Here is a 19,649-nt window from a genome sequence, read left to right as displayed (position 1 = left end):
TAAATACCAGTCAAAATTACTTCCACATCTCAACAAAATCAAAGCATAATCAGAAAGGTGAGTAGTTTATAGGCTACCTCAAGTTAGATCTTGTTACTTTGGCATTCTCTGTGTTCATGGAAAGAGCCTTCCACTGTGCAGTTTTGGCCATTTCATCTGATATGTTTACAACAGAAGGATCAATGCTAGACAACAAACACAACTTGATTAGTACTCAGTGCCTTGCAAAAGCATTAATTATGTCTCATGCTCTTTACATCATTTGAGCCTTAGTTTATTTATTTACCCAGCTACTAGTGACGTGTTGTGTTAAATACTACATTCTGTATCAATACATGTGTAAGAATTCCTGGGCTAAAAAAAGGTATTCCATTACAGGATTGGCTTATTAAGTGATTTTAATCATCATATGGCAATAGAAATATTTGTATGAAAGAATCCAATTCTAACTGAGTCCATTTTGAGAGCAGATCTGAAATACTTCTGTACAACATTTTTCTTTGGAAGAATAGCTAAAATATTTCTTTGTAAGAATTTCAGGTACAGTACTTATTTTCTCTATCACGTATTTGCTTGCTCACCTAAAATTCTTACAAAGAAGTATTTTGGTTATTTTCATGTATTCCAAAGAAAAATGTAAACTGGCCAAATCCATACAAACTAGGGGCCACCATAAGAAAATAAGTAAAAGTATTGAAAAGCTTGTTGGGATGTGTCAGGGGGCCTTCCTACAGGGAGCCTCCTTCCCTCTTGCTGACAAGCACTTCGCCCAGTGAGAGCAGCAGCAGTGGGTCAGGTGAGGGGAATCAGGAAGTGAGCGGGACGGAGATGTCAGGGCTCAGTGATGTTGGAGAGCCCCTGCACCGCCAGGACCAAGAGGTGGAGGGGAGCAGGCAGCCCCTTCTGGCGCCCGAATTAGGGTGCACCACCAAACGTAAGGTCGGGAGGAGGTGTTTCTGGGTGCCCAAACTCTTATGCTGGTCCTGTAGGCAGAAACGCCCACTCCCGGATTCTGCGAGTGACTGAGAGGTCCTGTTTTTTGCTATCTCTGCACTGTAAATACTATGCACAATAAAACTCTTAAAGACGTTGTTACTCAAGAGTAGCCACAACAGCACCCTTACAGGATGCTATTCTTAAATCACTTAATCCCAACTAGCTCTATGGAAGAAGTTGTGTTCCTGGGTAAACTGGTTGATGACTGTAGCCTTAGGAGCTTCGGTATTCCAACTGGAGTCAAATATTTTGCCAAGACAAATTATAAGTATACATGTTCCTTTCAAACAGATTAAAGAGGAAGGATGGAAAATGTTCTGGAAATGAGCTGGGTGGAAAAGGCAAAGATACTTCTTTTTTTCCTGGGCTTCTAGCCCTTTAATTTGAATTGCATATTAGCTTCTTAGAGGGATGAGACTTACAGTTCTGCCTTTTTTGTGTTTTTAGTCCTATTCAAATTGTTGTGTGTTTAGGTTTTTATTGTTGTTTCTAATTGGTTTTAATGAGTCACTTTGAGTTACCTTGTAAGAAAAGTGAGAAAAGTGAGTAACAAACAACATTAATAAACAACAACATCTCTTTGTTTTAACTTGGGGGGAAAGGATCTTCAATTGAGGTTGATTTTAGCAGTAGATAAAGGGTTGTGCTATGTCCTTCAAGTCCGTTTACAGTGGAACCTTGTGTTATGTACCATCCTCCTTGCGAACGCTTCAGGTTATGAGCTCCCCTAACCCGGAAGTAGATGCTCCCGGTTGCGAACTTTGCCCTGGGATGCAAGCAGAAGTCACGCGCTGGCAGCGCAGCGGCAGTGGGAGGCGCCATTAGAGAAAGCACGCCTCAAGTTACGAGTGGTTTTGGCTTAAGAATGGACCTCCAGAACGAATTAAGTTCATAACCGGAGGCACCACTGTATTATCAAGTGTCTCCAGTACAACTTTTTAAAAATGTACACATGGTTTGTTTTTTGTTTGCTTGTTTTGCGTTGAAAGGAAATTACTATATAGAGCTTTTTTGTTTTTGTTTCCCAAAAAAGACTGTCCAGGCTTTAAGCAGCTGGTAAATTTATGGCTCAAATTATACTTAGTATCTTCAATGCTTCTCACATCATTAGCCATGCACAGTAGCACACTAGACAGAACTGACCAAAACAGCTTCTTCACCCTGAGAACAGCTGGTTGAAAGTGAGTCATCTGATCTGTTCAAAAGGGTCACATGAATAAAATGTAATTTAAAATAGATATATAAAACCATATTGTAGACATAAGGAGGTCTGTGTTTTTGTTTTTTGTTCCTCTTTCCCAGATAGTTGAATCCTAGATTTATAGGTCAGTACTGATTCACAATAGTTCAAATACATTAATTTCTACATCAGATATAAAGCTATGTAAAAAGCAAACAATAAAAATAGTAGGTATATATCACACCTGTATTTTAGAGCTTTCACAGGAATCTCTAACACATCGCCTCTGTCATATGGAAGGTGTATAGTTTCACTGTCCACTGTCTGAAACATTCGTTCAGCTTCCTGAAAGTTACACATTATCCAATACATATTTAATTATTTTACTCTGCAAGAATGAGGCATGCAAACAAGGCCTTGTGTGATTTTTAATGTACTTTAAATACAGAGCAGTGGCCATAACTGTATTTTGGATAGTGCTACATTATAATTGTACAACATGGCATCCTGCCCAGTCACCTACCGACCCCTCCAAGATAAGTCATATTTGGGACACAGAATAGGGGATATTTAAAGAGTTTCACACAGGTAATCATCATCATCATCATCATCATTTATTATTTATACCCCACCCATCTGGCTGGGTTTCCCCAGCCACTCTGGGCAGCTTCCAACCGAATATTAAAAACAGTACAGCATCAAACATTAAAAACTTCCCTAAACAGGGCTGCCTTCAGTTGTCTTCTAAAAGTAAAATAGTTACTTATTGCCTTGACATCTGATGGGAGGGCGTTCCACAGGGCGGGTGCCACTACCGAGAAGGCCCTCTGTCTGGTTCCCTGCAACTTGGCTTCTCGCAACGAGGGAACCGCCAGAAGGCCCTCGGTGCTGGATCTCAGTGTCCGGGCTGAATGGTGGGGGTGGAGACGCTCCTTCAGGTATACAGGACCGAGGCCATAATGAAGCTTGAGACCCTTTCTTTCTGGAAACTACTGCCCACGCCATCTGATAAGCCATTCAGAATATCAGGGTATGGGGCCTTCAAGTGCAGTGCCAGCAGCTGCTGTCAACCCACTGGTACCAATAAAATTGGGTATCTGCTGTGATCCATGGGAGTCTGAGGGATCCATCCATCAACCCTAAAATATGACGTATCTCTAATCCACCATTCTTCCATCACTTGGGATATCTAGAGCAGGGGTTCCCAACAAAATTTTCTCGAGGACCCCTCATCGAGCCGCTATTGTGACAAGGACCCCCATTAATTCCTAATCCTAAAATTAAAAAGTGAGAGCCAAATTAAGAGTCTTTTTATATTTTATATTTATACATTTTTTACAGTTACAGAGTACTCCATCAGTATACAGTTAGTTTTAATTTTCAGTTCTTAATGAGATGAGTTAAATCTGTCCTTTGAGTCCATTATTTCTGAAATATTAGGGTCCAAACTTGAAACTTTCACTCTGAAATCCGACCACATGTCGAGCCGATTCCTATATTTGTTTTTCATGAAACACATGGAAGAAAATGTTTGCTTTGTTTACAAACACTACTGTTTTGCAAAGAGGCAGTGCGCGCCAGGGAGGAGGGAGGGGAATGGAGAAGACAGGGTACCTGCGCAGTAGCGCACAAATGGAGCCGACGCGCGCAAAGCATCTTGGGGAGGTGAGCGTTAGTAGAATGCGTGCAATGCCTCTTTGCAAAACAGACTCTGCGCTAGACTCTGCTCATGCAGGAAGCAGCCAAAACAAAAAATCTGTTATCATACGAAATATATTTAATATATTTTTTATTCTAATAGCATCTTGCGGACCCTTCTGGCATAGCTTGCGAGCCCCTCTGGCATAGCTCGCGGACCCCTGGGGGTCCGCGGACCACCTGTTGGGAACCACTGATCTAGAGGAAGAGTGTATTAAGGTTGTTTAAGGAGCATGTTTATGTGGGGAAAGTGTTCCCATTGATGCCTTGTTGGCCACTGCAAGAACATGATGCTTAAGTAGATGAGCCACTGGCCTGATCCAGCAGGTTTTCTTGCTTCTTACAGAAGACCCCAATCCCCATTGTGCATCTCTTGTTTATAGTAATATTGAGTCAGCACTTGATTCAATGCATGCAGGCCCTTGCATATTTAAAGAAGGTTCTGGGTCAAAATTTTAGATTGTGCATTTAGTCCAGATGAATTTAGGAAGGGGGAATATTCCTGCTCTTGCACTTATGAATGAGATTTCAATGCAATTAAATAAGTGGAGAAACACATTTTCAAGAGCAGTGACATGCAGAGCGCAGAGAGAGCAGGTATGAGAGCCTATGAGAGCAGGTAGTTCTATTTACTATCACTTCCCCGCCACTCCCTAACCCCTGAAATTGGTTGTAGCCTGAAATTGGGTCTGCAAAGCACAGTTGATTAATTGCTGAAAGGGACACAGCCTGAAGGAAGCTCCATCACACTTCAGTGCCTGCCCGGAAAAGGAAGCCCTGCCATTGGATAGTGAGTTTGTTTGGGGCTTGGGTGAGAATCAAAGTGAATGGGCGGAGTTCCAGTGTTGAGTGGGGAAGTATGTCAAGAAGGAGAGAGAAAACTGAGGGGTTGGCACCTGCCTCCCAGAGTACTTTGCTCTCCTGCCTCCATGACATGAAGAGGGTAATACCCAACCCATTTGGGTCATCAAATGGGATGTGTGGTACAAATCGGTACCAAATTATGCTATTGATATCAAAAAGAAACATTTATGAAATCTTGTTAGGACTTTAATCAGTAACTTACACCGTGTATTATTTACATTGTCTTCCAGTTTGCATTTTGCACGGTGTTGTATCAATTATGTTTTGGGGTTATGTATTGGGTCACATTTCACTGTTTCAGTTTCGATTGTATTTTTATGTACGTACGGCAACCTGCACTGGGACATACTGGTGAAGGGCAGCCAAGACATACAATAAATAATAATAATTCATAACGTCATGAACAGTGCTCCACTCATGTGCAGGAGCTTTTCTACTCTCGTTTCCAGTAGCTGTTTCACAGATCCCTGAAAAGCCTGCCAAAGTCTGGGGGCACTTCAGAACAACACCCAAAGGAGTAAAATTGCACCTCATTGTTCATGTATTTATACAAATTCTAAAACCATACAGGTGACGGATCCATGAAAAACTATAGGAACAATGTTTTGCTCTCTCCCCCCCCTAAAAAACAAAACCCCACTGCTTTCAGTTGTTCTTTTTTTGTTATAAATTACTATCAAACTTACTTCCTTTGCTTTTTTCTTTTTGTCATCTTCCTTCTTCTTCTTACTTTCTGGCATAAGGTCATCAAGCCAACTGAGCTCCCGTTTGGTGAAACACAAATCCAAAAGTTTGCGAATGAAAACTAGAGCTAAAACCTTAAAAACAACAATTTAAAAACAACAGCCATCACACAAAGATCAGAATACTAATAGAAAGGATAAAACTAATATAGACCGAGTTATACAATACAAAATTGTATGGTGCAAATTCTTTGTCTAATATATTGAGTTCACACGAATGTATATTCTCAAATACACTATAATTATTTACGTACCATCATAGGAAAAACAACAGCAGCAGCAGATGCTTTAATTGCCCACAAAAGAACTAGACAGGTGAGTTGAACTACTGTAAATACATGAACCTTCCAGAGTGGCACGTAACGCAGATAGATCAAATCAGGCTGATGTTTGGCCGGCATTCCAAACAATTTGATACGGTCAAAAAACTAAATTGAAAAGGGAAAAAAAGTTATTGAACTTTTTTTTCATCCTACAGGGAAAATTAGGAAAGAAAGCTCATACCAAGAACAAACTTAGTTGGTCTCTAAGGTGCTACTGGACAATTTTTTAATTTTTTTATATAGGAAAGAAAAATTATCAGAAATATAAATTGAAGGGATTGCAAAGTTAGGCAGGGTTGCGAATTTGACTGTCCGACTATTGGTCAAATACTTAAAGCATTACTTGATTAGACCGCTAACAGAGTTACACAAGCTGCAGAAACAAACTGACTAGCATCCAAGTCACACTCTGAGTAGACCCATTAAAGTCAATGGACTAAAGTTAGTCAATAGATCTGTTCTGAGTACGATTTAGCCAGAACCCATCCTATGAGAATTTCTAAACAAGTTGTGCCTAACCTGTGGCTTTCCATATGTTACTGGACTACGTATCACATTATCCTTGACTACTGGTCATGAAGGCTGGTGGGATGATGGGAGTTGAACAGCATCTAGAAGGTACCCCTGTTCTAAACCAATTAATTAATTAATTGTCGTTAATATTGTTAGAATCTAAGTGGTTGTGAGCAGTACTTAAGAGACTGGTTCAGGAGTGGAGTACAAACATGACTCCAGGTCAAAGAAAGAGATGTAAGGAACACTTCCTCCTTAGCTTTAAGCTGCATTAAGCCAATGCCTTTTGCACCCTGCTAAAGCCACTTTCTGATGCTTTGTGGGAACAGGCAAATAAGCATAAGAAAAATAGTGTCCTCTTTCTTCGCAATCCTCAGTCTGTCCACAGAGTTGCCATCACACCCAGTTTCCACCAATTTTTGCCTCCTACTGCTACACTCCTTGTTCCAATACCATGAGCATCTCCCACAACCCTTAGGAGCGACTTTTGGGGGGCTAGGGAGAAATGCCAAGCTATAGTATCTATTTTTCACCTTTTCCCCTCAGATACTGATTAAAATAGAACTTGCCTGGATGCCTTTTAGTGAGGATGCTCCCATGTAAAGAAAAACACCATATAAAACGGGCATTGGAATAAACTGTGGGGAAAAGATCAGCAAGTTCATTAACAGATCAGTGAATGCATTTTCTACCATCTTTATGCTAACAGTTATTCTTTATCAAAGTCACAGGCTTGACCACTGCATCCAATTAGGGAAAACTCATGATTCAACAACAGTTAACTATGAATGTGTGTTTTACAGAAAACTTAGGGCTCGTCCACACGTTTGCTTGTCCTGTGCCAGGAAAGAATGGGTCTGAGTGATTTTCCGCTTTCTAGGTTTTCTAGGCACAGGTCCAAGTGGTTTTTCGTTTGTCCTGCCGGTTTCCCCAGGAAAACCCACTGTTTACCACTGCATCAGAACAAACGTCAACCCACAGAAAAACCAACTGTTCTGATTCAGCGCAAACAGCAGGTTTTCTCAGGGGAAAGCGGCAGAACAAGTGGACGAGCTCTTGAAACTCACCTGAACTTAAAATGATGACTTTAACACACTATATGATTAAGTTACAATCTTTTCATGTTACTATACATTAGATAAGTGTAACAGGCGGATTTTCTTCTTTCCCAATCCATATGTTCGGGGCCTAATTAAATTTTATGCACAAATGCCTCTGACCCAACTGCAATAAGCACCTGTCACAATACAGCCATTTTGAGAGGGAAGAACCAGCAGGAAGAGGGACAATTAACTTGCACATTTGCTGCCACAACCCTTCATTGACCTGTGGTTCCAGGTGATTGTTTGCAAGGATTAACATACATATTTGAACTTTACTGAGGGAAGGGAAAGAAGCTTGGCCAAAGAGTGAAAGTCACAATGGAAATGTGGCAAGTAAGGAAAAATATAAGCACCCCCTTTCCCTAGTGCTCCCCTCCCAGAGTTGTACAGAAGATGCAGGGGGAAAATATAATTATGTGGTACTGCAGCAGTTAGGGCTTTCAAACTTTGGAAGTTATTCCCAATTGTGCACCTGCAAATGGGTCCAAGAAATCACTGAAAATGCATGACTTTCAACAGCCATACTGGTGGAACAATATCACTGGGAAACTCCCAGTAAGAGAAGTTGTAGTTACAAGACCAAGACACCTTGTTGTACCCTATAGTTATAAGGTCAGGCTAGCAATAATCCTGAATAAAATAGGATTAACAGATTAAAGCTAAATAATATGATGCAGTCCCACAGTTTCCTTCCTTCCTTCCTTCCTTATCACTCCCAACTAGCAATAAGTCAACCTACTACAATCTGAAGAAACCCAAAAGAAATACAAAATTGCAGTTGTTGAGACTTTCTATGGTTTCTATTCTCAAAGATACAAAAACATACTATAGGTACACTTTTCATGTTTAACACATGATTTTCTACTGAGATTGGTTGGATATGGCAAGAAGCATGTTCATATCACTGAAGCCATACCACTAGGACTTTTAACACTGTTTTACTAGCATGTTCAGCCTACATAATATTATAGAACAAACTTTTTTTTCTTACCTTTAATACAGATGTCATAAATACGGACAGCCCCATCAACACAAAGATCATTAATCCTGTCACTCTCTGCTCACGAATTCCCAGGAACTTTGGCTGCTCCCCAGGAGCAGAACACTCGGATTCTACTTTTAAACTGTTAACATGACTTATAGAAAGAACAGTTGCAGCCACAAACCAAGGCAAGCCCATAATTGAGCATATACCTAACATCATGCCAACCATGAGCAGATCGAGATGATATCCACCACCTTTCTGTGGAGTCAAACACAAACATGTTTCATAGCAAATATGCACATATTCTGGCAACAAGACTTTTAAAAAATTTCAACACAGACACCTGGAGTATTCCAATTGCTACATATTCATATACTTTAATGGAAAATATTTAGCATATAAAACATAAACACATTGAATCCAGTGGCCTATAGAAGAAAAATGCATGGTAACAAAACATGTTTTTTAAAGTCAATATGGTATAAAAATAACCCAAAAGGTATGAAAATCAGAACACACTTCTGTGACTGAATATCTTCAGAATAATTAATAAAAAATATATTGTGACCACAGGGGGAGGCAGGGAAGTGAGTAAATCCATAGTTGAGCTGTATTCTGAGTTTAGGTTTCTCGCGTTGTAGTAAGAACCCTGATAACAAAGCACTCAACAGAATCAAATCTAAGTTTTGATTGTGGGAGGAGCCAATGATGTTAAATTTGTGGTTCTTATCATGGAGAAAAAGTGAAAACGCCTAAGTAGGTTCTGCTCAAAATATAATTGTGATCCAAGCTGTGCTTGCAGTACCAATAAGTCATTATTCATCTTAGTATTATATTCCTATCACATCAATGTTTCAGAAACTAGGTTAACTTCTGTATTTACAATGAGGAAATAATAATCAAAATTTCACCTTGAGTTTATGTTCTTTCCTGTTTATGATAACTGCTGTAATTTGCTGGTCCATAAAAATAAGAATGGTGCAGAGTAAAGCAGGAACTGCAGCTATTACAAGTGTCCACCAAGGATTAGGTCCTAGTGGATCTATGAGCCATCCCCGATCACTTCGTGTGGGCTTGAGGGGGGGGGAGAAACAGAGGTAACAAAAGGACTAAGTACTTCTTCCTTATTTATTAGACAAGTAATAATTCTGAAGTTGGTATGCATACTATTTGCTAACATTTCCCAAAAAAAAAATCAAAATGTAAAGGTTAGAATAATTTTTAAAACAAGTAGTACTGTGTAACATTTGAGTTTTAAATTGTGGCATGATCCTGCATTGACAGGACCTTTCTTCTTCAAAAGCCACCTAATGTCCTTGTATTCAGGGTAACAAACTATCAAAGTTTAGTAACAGTTCAATCCTGTGCATGTTTACTCTAACACAAAAACGCACAGGATTGTGCTGTTAACAAAGCGGGAAGTTTTGCATGAAGTCACACTACTGGGATGTAGAATACAAAAAAAAAGTGTGAGCTGATGAGCATTTACTCAAGATGTCAGCCATACTGCATTCAATGAGATCTGTTCCCCAAATTAACAAGGTGACAACTAAAGATAAAAATACAAAAACACAAAACTGATTACTATAGCACTAATCATTGTGCATATCTAAGCACAGTGGAAGAAAATACAAATTTCAAGTGCATGAGCCTAAAACCTAAATCAAATCTGTCAATTCCAGTTCTGTCACAATATACGTTTCACTCAATCTAGCTTCTAAACAGTGCTACAGTGGTACCTCACAAGACGAAATTAATTCATTCCGCGAGTCGTGTTGTATTGCGAAAACGTCGTCTTGCGAGGCACCACTGTATTTCCACTGTATATTCACTAGGTGGCGCTGTGGCTTTAGGGGGGAAAATTTGTCTTGTGAAGCACGGCCATAGAAAAATTCGTCTTGCGAGTCACCATAAAAATCGCAAGACGCTTTCGTCTTACGAGTTTTTCGTTGCGTGAGGCATTCGTCTTACAAAGTACCACTGTAGTATAATAGGTTGACCTCTCATTAAAAAACTACCATAAATAAAGTTGATTCCTAATGAAAGGTTAGCCATTTTGGCAGCAGTATTTAAAGAATTCCATTTCAGTTGCATCATCATCATCATCATCATTTTACTTACTTCAAATTTTTCAGGCACATGAAGTTTAGGAGAAGGAACCCCCACAAGATAATCAATGAGAACCATGATCACTATTGTCAAAAATACAGCAAAATCACTTATTGTAGACCGCACCTAAAAAGGAAGAATATACTGCTTTTTTAAAAAAAAAAACTTGCAAATTAATATTTGCCACAGTGACAGGGATTGTCAAATAATTAATCATTCGGAAGTAGTTTAATACAAATTATTGAGATGTATACTTACTGAAACCTAGCAGCATATAAACTCACTCTAAAAGTTGAAAGTAAGTTAAAATGGGAATCTCATTATCTTCAAGAACAGATTTCTTCTGGATGAACAATCAGATTTATTATGCTCCAAGACCAAAATTTAAAACCTTAAATCAACATTTTCCTAATCTTAGTCTCCTTGCAATTAATTCTGTGTTGTTGCAAAAAAAACCCTCAGATATCTATTATTACAGAAACAAAATATCCAGTTAGAACATTTAAAATCTCCTTTCACCTAACAATTTCAATCTGATCTCTATAGAAATGAGCAATATCTAATAAAACATAGTCAGCCTCTCCAATTTCAAAAGAACATACATGTGCAGCAAAAGGAATAACGTGAAATCTTCCTTGCATCAGCACAGAAGAAAAAATACTGAACCACTTTTGCATGCCTATCTTTAGGAAGAGTTATAACTAAGAAGGGTGGGGCTTTTACATTTTTTGGATGCCTTTGCTGCTGTTTATTCTAAGATAATGTGTTTAAGATGGCACCACGATTGTGGTTTTCTCTGCTCAAGATTATTTTAGCACTTGAGTATCTTTTAAAGGAAAAGGGACTCCTGACCATTAGGTCCAGTCGTGACCAACTCTGGGGTTTCGGCGCTCATCTCGCGTTATTGGCCAAGGGAGCCGGCGTACAGCTTCCAGGTCATGTGGCCAGCATGACAAAGCCGCTTCTGGCGAACCAGAGCCACACACGGAAACGCTGTTTACCTTCCCTATTTATCTACTTGCACTTTGCCGTGCTTTCGAACTGCTAGGTTGGCAGAGCTGGAACCAAGCAACAGGAGCTCACCCCATCGCGGGGATTCGAACTGCCAACCTTCTGATCGGCAAGCCCTAGGCTCTGTGGTTTAACCCACAGTGCCACCCGTGTATCTTTTATGCTCACACAAAACACAATTAATCAAAAAAATCAAATTAGTGCCACAAAGCCAAAAAGTTGCTTTGCCTCTTATGTTTGTATCACTGATCAATCTTTTAATAATTACCCATTTAAATGGTACTGCCCATTTGTATTGCATATTACAAATGCAAAGCTTGGCTATTAAGAATCTAAGAGCTGGTGATAGTGTTGAAACTGTAGGGTTTTTTTTTTACTCAACTAGAATAATTAACTATGGGTTGAAATAGCTTTGACCAATGATAAGTATGGTTAATTCAACTCCTCTCCAAAGCAAAACTTTGGAACAATTAATTAAAGAACATTGCATCCTCATCAGTCCTTACAATAGTTGCTGCCACAAGCTTGTCTCATATTTACATGGGTGATCCTGAACTTTTCAGTTCTATACTCACTGGGGGATACTTGCTCAAATGGGTTAGTTCCTCATGCACGAATGAGCCATTAAGTTGTATATTTGATTAAACTCAGAACCTGTGTCATCTCTGGACTTGCATGCACCAGAAAACCCTCAAAATGAATAAATGCTACCACAATTACCTTAGTGGGGAAATAACGTTTGGTCTTGAACTGTTTGAGGAAAGAGGAAAGAAAAAACGTTGTAAAGAACAGTATGACGGACCAAAAAAGAACATCTGGGAAATATGGACCATGGTGGCCGCAGGCTGATCCAACAAACACGCCGTGAAGATCTGTGCATTGCTGTAAATCAAGCCATGCAGAAATGCAAATTAGATGTAGAACGGTTCACATCTGCAATTAAACTTGCATTAAACTTACATCTGCCCTCTTTAAATGTATAGATGAATCAACAGATCCAAACTCTGAGTGAATACGGACATTTAGACATCACCTGGCATAATGGCAGTGCCAGCCCCGGCAACTGGTAAGCAAGAGGATCTGATCCTGTGCAGTGCCACTTTGCAAGTGGCTTTCCTACAGGAGCCATAGTGTTGAGCCTACCTTCTTCCAGGAAGACACAGCTATCTGTTGTTAGGTACAACTTGGCCTTTTCTTGCTGTTTTTCCACCCTGCCTGCCATTTTATATACTCTACATATTTTTGCATTATGTAAGAAACTAGGTTGAGACTGCTGCAAAGAGCAAGCTAGCTAACTGGATTCAACAAAATATCATCCATGATTAATTTTCAGCTCAAAGATTGTATAACAGATGAGGCAACTTGCTTTTCACTAAACATCTAATGATATAATGTTCCTTTTCCTATCTTGCCCTCTATAACCTCCTTCATACTTATAAAAACACATACAAGGAGAGCAAATGGAATCTATCTATCCTTGCCCCAAAACAGGAAAACAAACTGAGAAGCAGCAGAGGGAATCATTCCCTTGGAACCAATGCACCAATTATCGTCTTATGTCCTGCCTACTGTTCCATCAATGATTAATTATTTGTGGGACAACTGCTTAAGTGGGGAAAGAGTTTAACTGAATAATTGTTCAAAAGTCAGACAGTTCAGAATCTAAATTGGCAGCCCTGATCTCAAGTCAGTACAACAATATAGAGTGTGAAGGATTAAGACTCATGTGTGCCAAGTTATTTCAGACTATTTAGACTAGTTCTACAGCACCTCTGAAGATACTCACTTTAACTGTGAGGTTAGACCATGGTATAGTATCCACAGATTTGTTGGCTGTCATCCATTGCGCTACTGTTTCATTGGTGGGGTCTGGAGGCTCTGCACACACACATCTGACAAGTTTAAAATTTCAGTATTTCAATCAGTGTGTTTCATCTTGCTGCTATAAACATTTGCAATATCTTAGCCTGACATTATTAAACCAGAAAAAAATGACAATTAAATGAAAATTTATCATGAAATAATGTGAATGCTCGAAAAGTATGAAATACAGAATAGCAAATTGGTTTAACAAAGTAGCCTAAGATTGATCCTGAAAATATCATTTTCTTTTCAATGGTTAAAATATTAAAAGGCAGCCAAAGAGAATGAAAAGGGAAACAGTCTGGATGCTAAAGAATAACAAGAAGTTTTATTTCTTATCCTAAGAAATAAAATGCTTTTTGATCCTCAGAACCGATGGAAAGTGAGGCAGAATATGGTCATGGAAAACTTCATTGTTTCCATGTTCTGCTGTATACAATAGAACATCAGGAAATAACTCGTGTCAGATAGGCAGATGAACTACCAGTTTAATCTAGTACAGCACAGTGTATTTTATTAAGAAAGCCAAACTTACGAATACAATGTCAATTTATTCAGGTCATTGTGCCTGTTGAATTCATACATTTCTCCCAATTGAAAAAGCTTTTCCAGTGCTTCATATATGAATATTATGCAAATAAGAGCAGCAAAAGCCTCCTCGGTAAATCGAGTGATGTAACACACAAGGCTGCTTGCATCAGTCGCCACTAACAATATGCATAAAAATGATGTCCACAGACCAATGCTGGTTCGTAGAGAGAGATAAGAAAGTTTATAGTCCCTATTGAAAGAAGAAATATGGATTCAGTAAAACTAAATATAATGCAACATGAGACACAAGTTTGACAATATCCTGGTTTTGATCTATTCCCATCTGTTAATGTTTATGCCATAATGAATGTGTTAGTCTTTAAGGCTCTATTGTTTTTACTATTTTAGTATTATTTGCTGTATTTGTGCCTTCATGTTTTTATTATAATTTTGTGTGCTCTTTTAAAATGTATTCTTGTACCTTGAGGTTTTGGTGATAAAAATGTCATTCATTTATAACTTCATGTCTAAAGAATCAAAACTGTAAACTGTAGTGAGAAGGGTTTAGCATCTGATTCCAGAAAGGCCATTCTATCTGCTTTTAGTGTCAACTTCAGAATCCTCTGATGCAGCAACACTGAACATAGCATAATGGTTTCTGGCTACCATTCAAATATCTAATTTCAGAAGTAAACATTGCTAGGTGTCCTTGTACCTACTTTCAGTTTCAAGCTTCAAACATTAAAAAATAATCTTTCAAGAAAAAATGCAACGGCATGCAACTATATCTTGTGAATAAAGGTTCACTTACTTGCAGAATTTAAATAATATTTTCTCAAATACTAGGACAGGTCCAGTGCTCCCCAATATTGTCAGAGGTTGCCCAGCAAATAGTGAATAGGCAATCCCAGTTAATGATGCTCCAAATAAAGATTCTATTGCACTCTGAGGGGAGGAAAGTAACATGTGATTCCCAGAACCAAAGATTCAACAATTCAGCTGTATGCACATTAATTTATAAACAGCAGCAAGAACAACGAAAGCATTATAACCCTGATCGGCTGAAATACAGTTTTAAACTAGAATGTCACTTAGCAGTATCATGGCCAAAATTCAAGGTGCTTAGAAGTAGTAAAACTATCCAAAAACGAGGGGAATAAGTTACTCATTTGGCATGCTAAGGAAGAAAGCACATGTCAACAAATATAGCACACAAATTCAGGAGAAAAAGGATAAATAAAGGGTCTTCTCCTGCATAAAGAATGTTGAAAGAAACCTGTACCCAAATTGAATATGATGTGCTGTACTATATTCAAACTCTCATGACACAACAATGAATGAATTCAACTCAGCAATGATGATTAAACATAAATTGGGGGGGGGGGAGGACATGGGCACAAAAAAATAAATGGAAAAGAAAGTCATCATCCCACCTGGCAATGCATTTTCAATTACAACATACTGTAATTGTATGGCTATTTTCTTAACACGTTTTTCAATACGGCACCCTGTGTGATGTTACCCATTTACAGGAAACAAGATTAGTTTGTCTTGAAATACCAAAATTAATCTAAAAATGCATGGGAGGGGCAACACTATTTTTCCTTTGCATAATTAATTGAAAGGTATTCAAAACCATTTAAGGTAATTATGGGGAAAAACACAATACACTAGCCCCTAGGCCTTTTGTGGCTAATGGCAGTAGCAGCCAATGGGGAAGGTTTCCTTAGCGTTGAGGGCAACCCAGTCAGATGGGCAGGGTACAAATAATAATAAAATAATAGCAACAATGGTTGTTGTTGTTGTCTGTTTTAGAGCACTTTGTGCCCCCGCAGACCACACACATTGGCTGGCAGCAGCTGGTGCAGTGGCAGGAGTGGACCCTGCTGCTCTCCCAGGTTCCCAACTCCATGAGTCACTGCCCACTTACCAAGATGGGGAGGGGCAAGGTGCAGAGAGCTCAGCATGGTGCAATGAGTGGTGGAGTATCAGATTATCTCCACTGACACCTGCTGCATCACAAAGTTCCCCCAACCCCTCCCAGTAAGCAACAGTGCCCCATGGTGTTGGGAACATGGGAGAGCAACAGGAGCCCACCCACGCTGCTACGTCAGCCACTGTTAGCTAACGTATGTGACCCCAATCTCTCCTAAACAGGTTCACTTTAAGCATCTGAAGGGGGCTACAGAGTGCACTAAAAGCCATCAACGTTAAGGGAACCTTAAACACAACAGGAGAGATATGCCAAAACAGCTCAAAATTGAACCATCTGAAAATGATATATGGAATGGTATCTTGAATAAATGTAAGGTAACCGAGAACATGTGTGTGTGTGTGTGTGTGTGTGTGTGTGTGTGTGTGTGTGTGTATATATATATATATATATATATATATATATATATATATATATATATATATATATATAAAATGAATGAGTTATAGAAGAAAATTAAAAAGCAGGCCCACAACCAGCAACGTTCATTGTTTACCCCTTAATGTAGCACAAGATCAATCTAATCCTTCGGATGTTAACCATCAATGCATTAACCTTGGTTTCTCTAGGCAGGATGGCAACAGCAGGAGTACTGTGGAAGTGACAGCCTCTGGAGATGTGGGGAAGTGGTGTGAACACAAGTGTGTACCTTACAAGTCAGTTACTGTGCTTGAACACATGTGTGCAGTAGCTAATTTAATATATTCACTGATGCACACCAAGCAACTGAAGGCAGCAAACAATCCCAGACAGCTAAAAGAAAGAAGGCATTTTTCAATTTACATGCAGGAGGTACATATTTTTAAACCAGCTGCTTGAGAACATGCTTAAGTATTTCAGCACCAATGCTATAAACCTTTTCTAACAGTTACTACACCTCATTATTCCATGTTACTAAAAGTGGATTGTCCACAAGCAAATACAGCAGGGAGCTTTTTGTTTTGTTTTGTTTTGTTTTGTTTTTGAAAAGGCCACAGTAATCTAGAAGAAATATATATAAATGTTCAAGTTATGTATAAAAAAAACTAAATCAAGTCTAACAAAGGAGTAGTATTAGTACTGTATGAAAATGTGAATACCTGTTATGGAAAGCAATGCCAACATTTTCAATACATATAAAAACAAATTTCAAAATTACAGACATTTATACTGTGAAGGCAGATTTACAATGAAATATTTACGTGAAAGCAGTTTTTAAGTGTTCCGTTAATTTTAACTCCCATTAGATCAGATGTTATAATGGCCTGTACATTCTAAATCATCATCAGTAAAAACATGATGGTTAAGGTCACAAAAAAATTCAATGTCAAAAACAATTAAGAATTTAGTTAATTTGTACAACTGCAAATAAAGTGGGGCAGTTATTTTCAAGAAGACCAAACATTTTACACACACACATATATGTATTTAAACATCAACAAATTCTTATAGAGGAAAGCAGCTTCAGGAGTGACAATTGGAGTAGAGAAGCATTACTTTTCCACTGCAACCCCATAGTGCCCCCTCCTTCTCCCACCAGGCAGGGAAACACATCTGGGACCCAGGGGGCAGAAAGTGGCAAAGTTGGTTGGGCATAGCTGCAGCAAAAAGTGCTGGACAGAGATAAGGTTAAGCACCTTTTCACCACTTTTCTGCTCCAAACAATTCCTCCCTGAAGCAGTTTTCTCTAACAAAAGTGCCCATCTAGATTTTATCACACACATGTGCGACATTTAGGATAGCTCAGAGTACTTAGTTCTACATTTCTCTTTCCAAAATCTTTTATTAAAAGGCATTCTTTTTTATAGGTCTACTACCCAATAAAACAACCAAGCTATCCAAAACATCAGGCTTGAGCAGAAAATCAAGGTGGGTCCAAAGGTGGGTGATCCAATAGCCTTTCCACAGCCAGTTTAAGGCCTCTTTAAAATAAAGACAATGCAAGCTGTTTTTCAATCCATGAATCTATTCATCAAGACAGAGTAATTTTTACCTTAACTGTGCGTCTTCTCCTGTTCATACACACATTTTTATCCATGTTTTCCAGTTAATATTTGAGGAACATTTAATAGGGGGCAAGGCTAATCAAATGCTGTGGCTAAAGGTCTTCAAATAAAGGTAGGAATAAAGGAGACAAATGAACACAGTCACTTGCCTCTGAAAATCTAAACGCCTGGCTACTACCATTCTTTGTACTCACTATTCTGCCTTCTGTAGCTTCTCCAAGGAGCCCTCCAAAAGTGATTACAGGAGACATACAGGCACAGTATAGGAAAAGAATCGAGGCCAGGCACTGCAGACTTAATGCATCCTTGAAGTCACTCAAGAAAAAAGGTGCTTTCCTTTTGATGTCAAGTATCAAACCACCAAAAAGCCTAAATAGGTGAGATGAAACTCGTCAAACTGTACACTAAAGGACTCCAGAACGCTTAAAACTATGGGATACAGAAGACTGACAGTGCAGATTTTTTTAGCACAAAGTAGCCTTATTTCATATACTCCAAACCTATTGACAATTACAAACTGCAAATGTACCATTTTAATCTACTCATTTTCAGTACCTAAAGTAAACTTAGTTGATATTCTGTTTTTAATACTGGCAGATAATTTGTGTATAATGGGCTAGACACTGAAAAAAGTTTGGAAAATATTCAGTATCCCTACCTGAATGCAATATTGATCAAGATATTTTACATCTAACTTCCGCTGAAAATCTGTAGGACTTCTGTTTCCCTGCATTTGCTCTTATGGACCAGCCACCCCTCATTTTTATTTTTTTAGCAAAGCATACTTTTACATAATTTGTTGCAACCCACAGCTTTGTGGATATTTTAAAACTCCATGTGCATGGTCTGTACTTCCCACAAAAGTGGTCATTAATACTCTTGTTAACAGATGGGAGTAGATACAACAGAACAAAATACTTCAAATTTGTGTTAGTCTCAGTTCAAAGTGTTTGGCATTTATCCCTTAAAGGTTTTACAAATTGTCCTAGCAGTGCTATGACAATGATCAAGGCAGCTTACAATAATATTAAGAAATGCCAAAATTTACAGAAGACAGTAATATCAGAACTGTGCATACACTGCACTAAAGAACTCAAAATTTTGCACTTCAGTTTTTTCCCCATACATCCTTAAAACCATCAGTTGGCTCTTGCCAACCCTTGGAAATAACTCTCGGTCTCATTTCTGAATTGTGACATTTTACCATGCATGACACATTCACTTTTCAGCCTCTCTTTGAAATGTTAAAGATCCAAAACTTATTTTTAATGAAAAACTGAATGTTCTCAGGTTGCCAAATTCTGCAGCCAGTACCAGGTTTTGTGCTTATACCCAGGTTCCACTGATTTGTGGAATATATACAGCTTTGGGCAATTAATTAAAAGGGGGGGGGTCTATACAGCAGCAGAAACTATCAAGAGAAATCTCAAAATATTTAAGGAAAATGGAAATAAGCTTCAAACATTTGGAACAATTAGCCTTGGTCACAGAAAAATATTCTTAAGAGAAAGAAAGCTATTTGAATCTCCATAAAAATAACTATTACAAAAGAAATGTGTCTATGTACATTTTTACTCGCAGAGTGTAATTAAATTAAAAAATAAAAGTATGCTAGCAGTCTTGTGCATTTCAATAAAGTTCCTCAAAAAAGTTATTCAAATTGTTTAAGATGAACAACTTTTGTGAAAAGCCATCTAAATGCCTTAAATATTTCATTTTTCATAGCTACCCATTAACTGTATTTGATAAAGC

The 19,649-nt window shown here is 38.5% G+C and overlaps 1 protein-coding gene across 7 annotated transcripts in view; it reads right to left on the bottom strand.

Annotated features, from left to right (window-relative positions):
* SLC4A7 (solute carrier family 4 member 7) overlaps positions 1-19,649 on the bottom strand; it is a 70,858-nt gene that overhangs the window by 6,045 nt on the left and 45,164 nt on the right. For 6 of the 7 annotated variants that reach the window (XM_035128762.2, XM_035128764.2, XM_035128763.2 and 3 more), the window contains 13 exons: positions 18,092-18,266; positions 14,731-14,864; positions 13,924-14,169; positions 13,312-13,417; positions 12,246-12,407; positions 10,527-10,640; positions 9,317-9,478; positions 8,412-8,663; positions 6,887-6,955; positions 5,736-5,909; positions 5,425-5,556; positions 2,421-2,521; positions 78-185 (listed from right to left, as the gene is read on the bottom strand). In XM_035128762.2, the coding sequence (XP_034984653.2) occupies positions 78-185; positions 2,421-2,521; positions 5,425-5,556; positions 5,736-5,909; positions 6,887-6,955; positions 8,412-8,663; positions 9,317-9,478; positions 10,527-10,640; positions 12,246-12,407; positions 13,312-13,417; positions 13,924-14,169; positions 14,731-14,864; positions 18,092-18,266 (1,935 nt within the window). Of the gene's footprint in view, positions 1-77; positions 2,192-2,420; positions 2,522-5,424; positions 5,557-5,735; positions 5,910-6,886; positions 6,956-8,411; positions 8,664-9,316; positions 9,479-10,526; positions 10,641-12,245; positions 12,408-13,311; positions 13,418-13,923; positions 14,170-14,730; positions 14,865-18,091; positions 18,267-19,649 lie in introns of all 7 variants that reach the window. The other variant, XR_009558376.1, reaches the window with a different exon arrangement.

The sequence above is a fragment of the Zootoca vivipara genome, chromosome 12, assembly GCF_963506605.1.
Source record: "Zootoca vivipara chromosome 12, rZooViv1.1, whole genome shotgun sequence".
NCBI lineage: Eukaryota > Metazoa > Chordata > Lepidosauria > Squamata > Lacertidae > Zootoca > Zootoca vivipara.
Note: the sequence above shows the minus strand (reverse complement) of the source record. Positions and strands in the feature narration are given on the sequence as shown.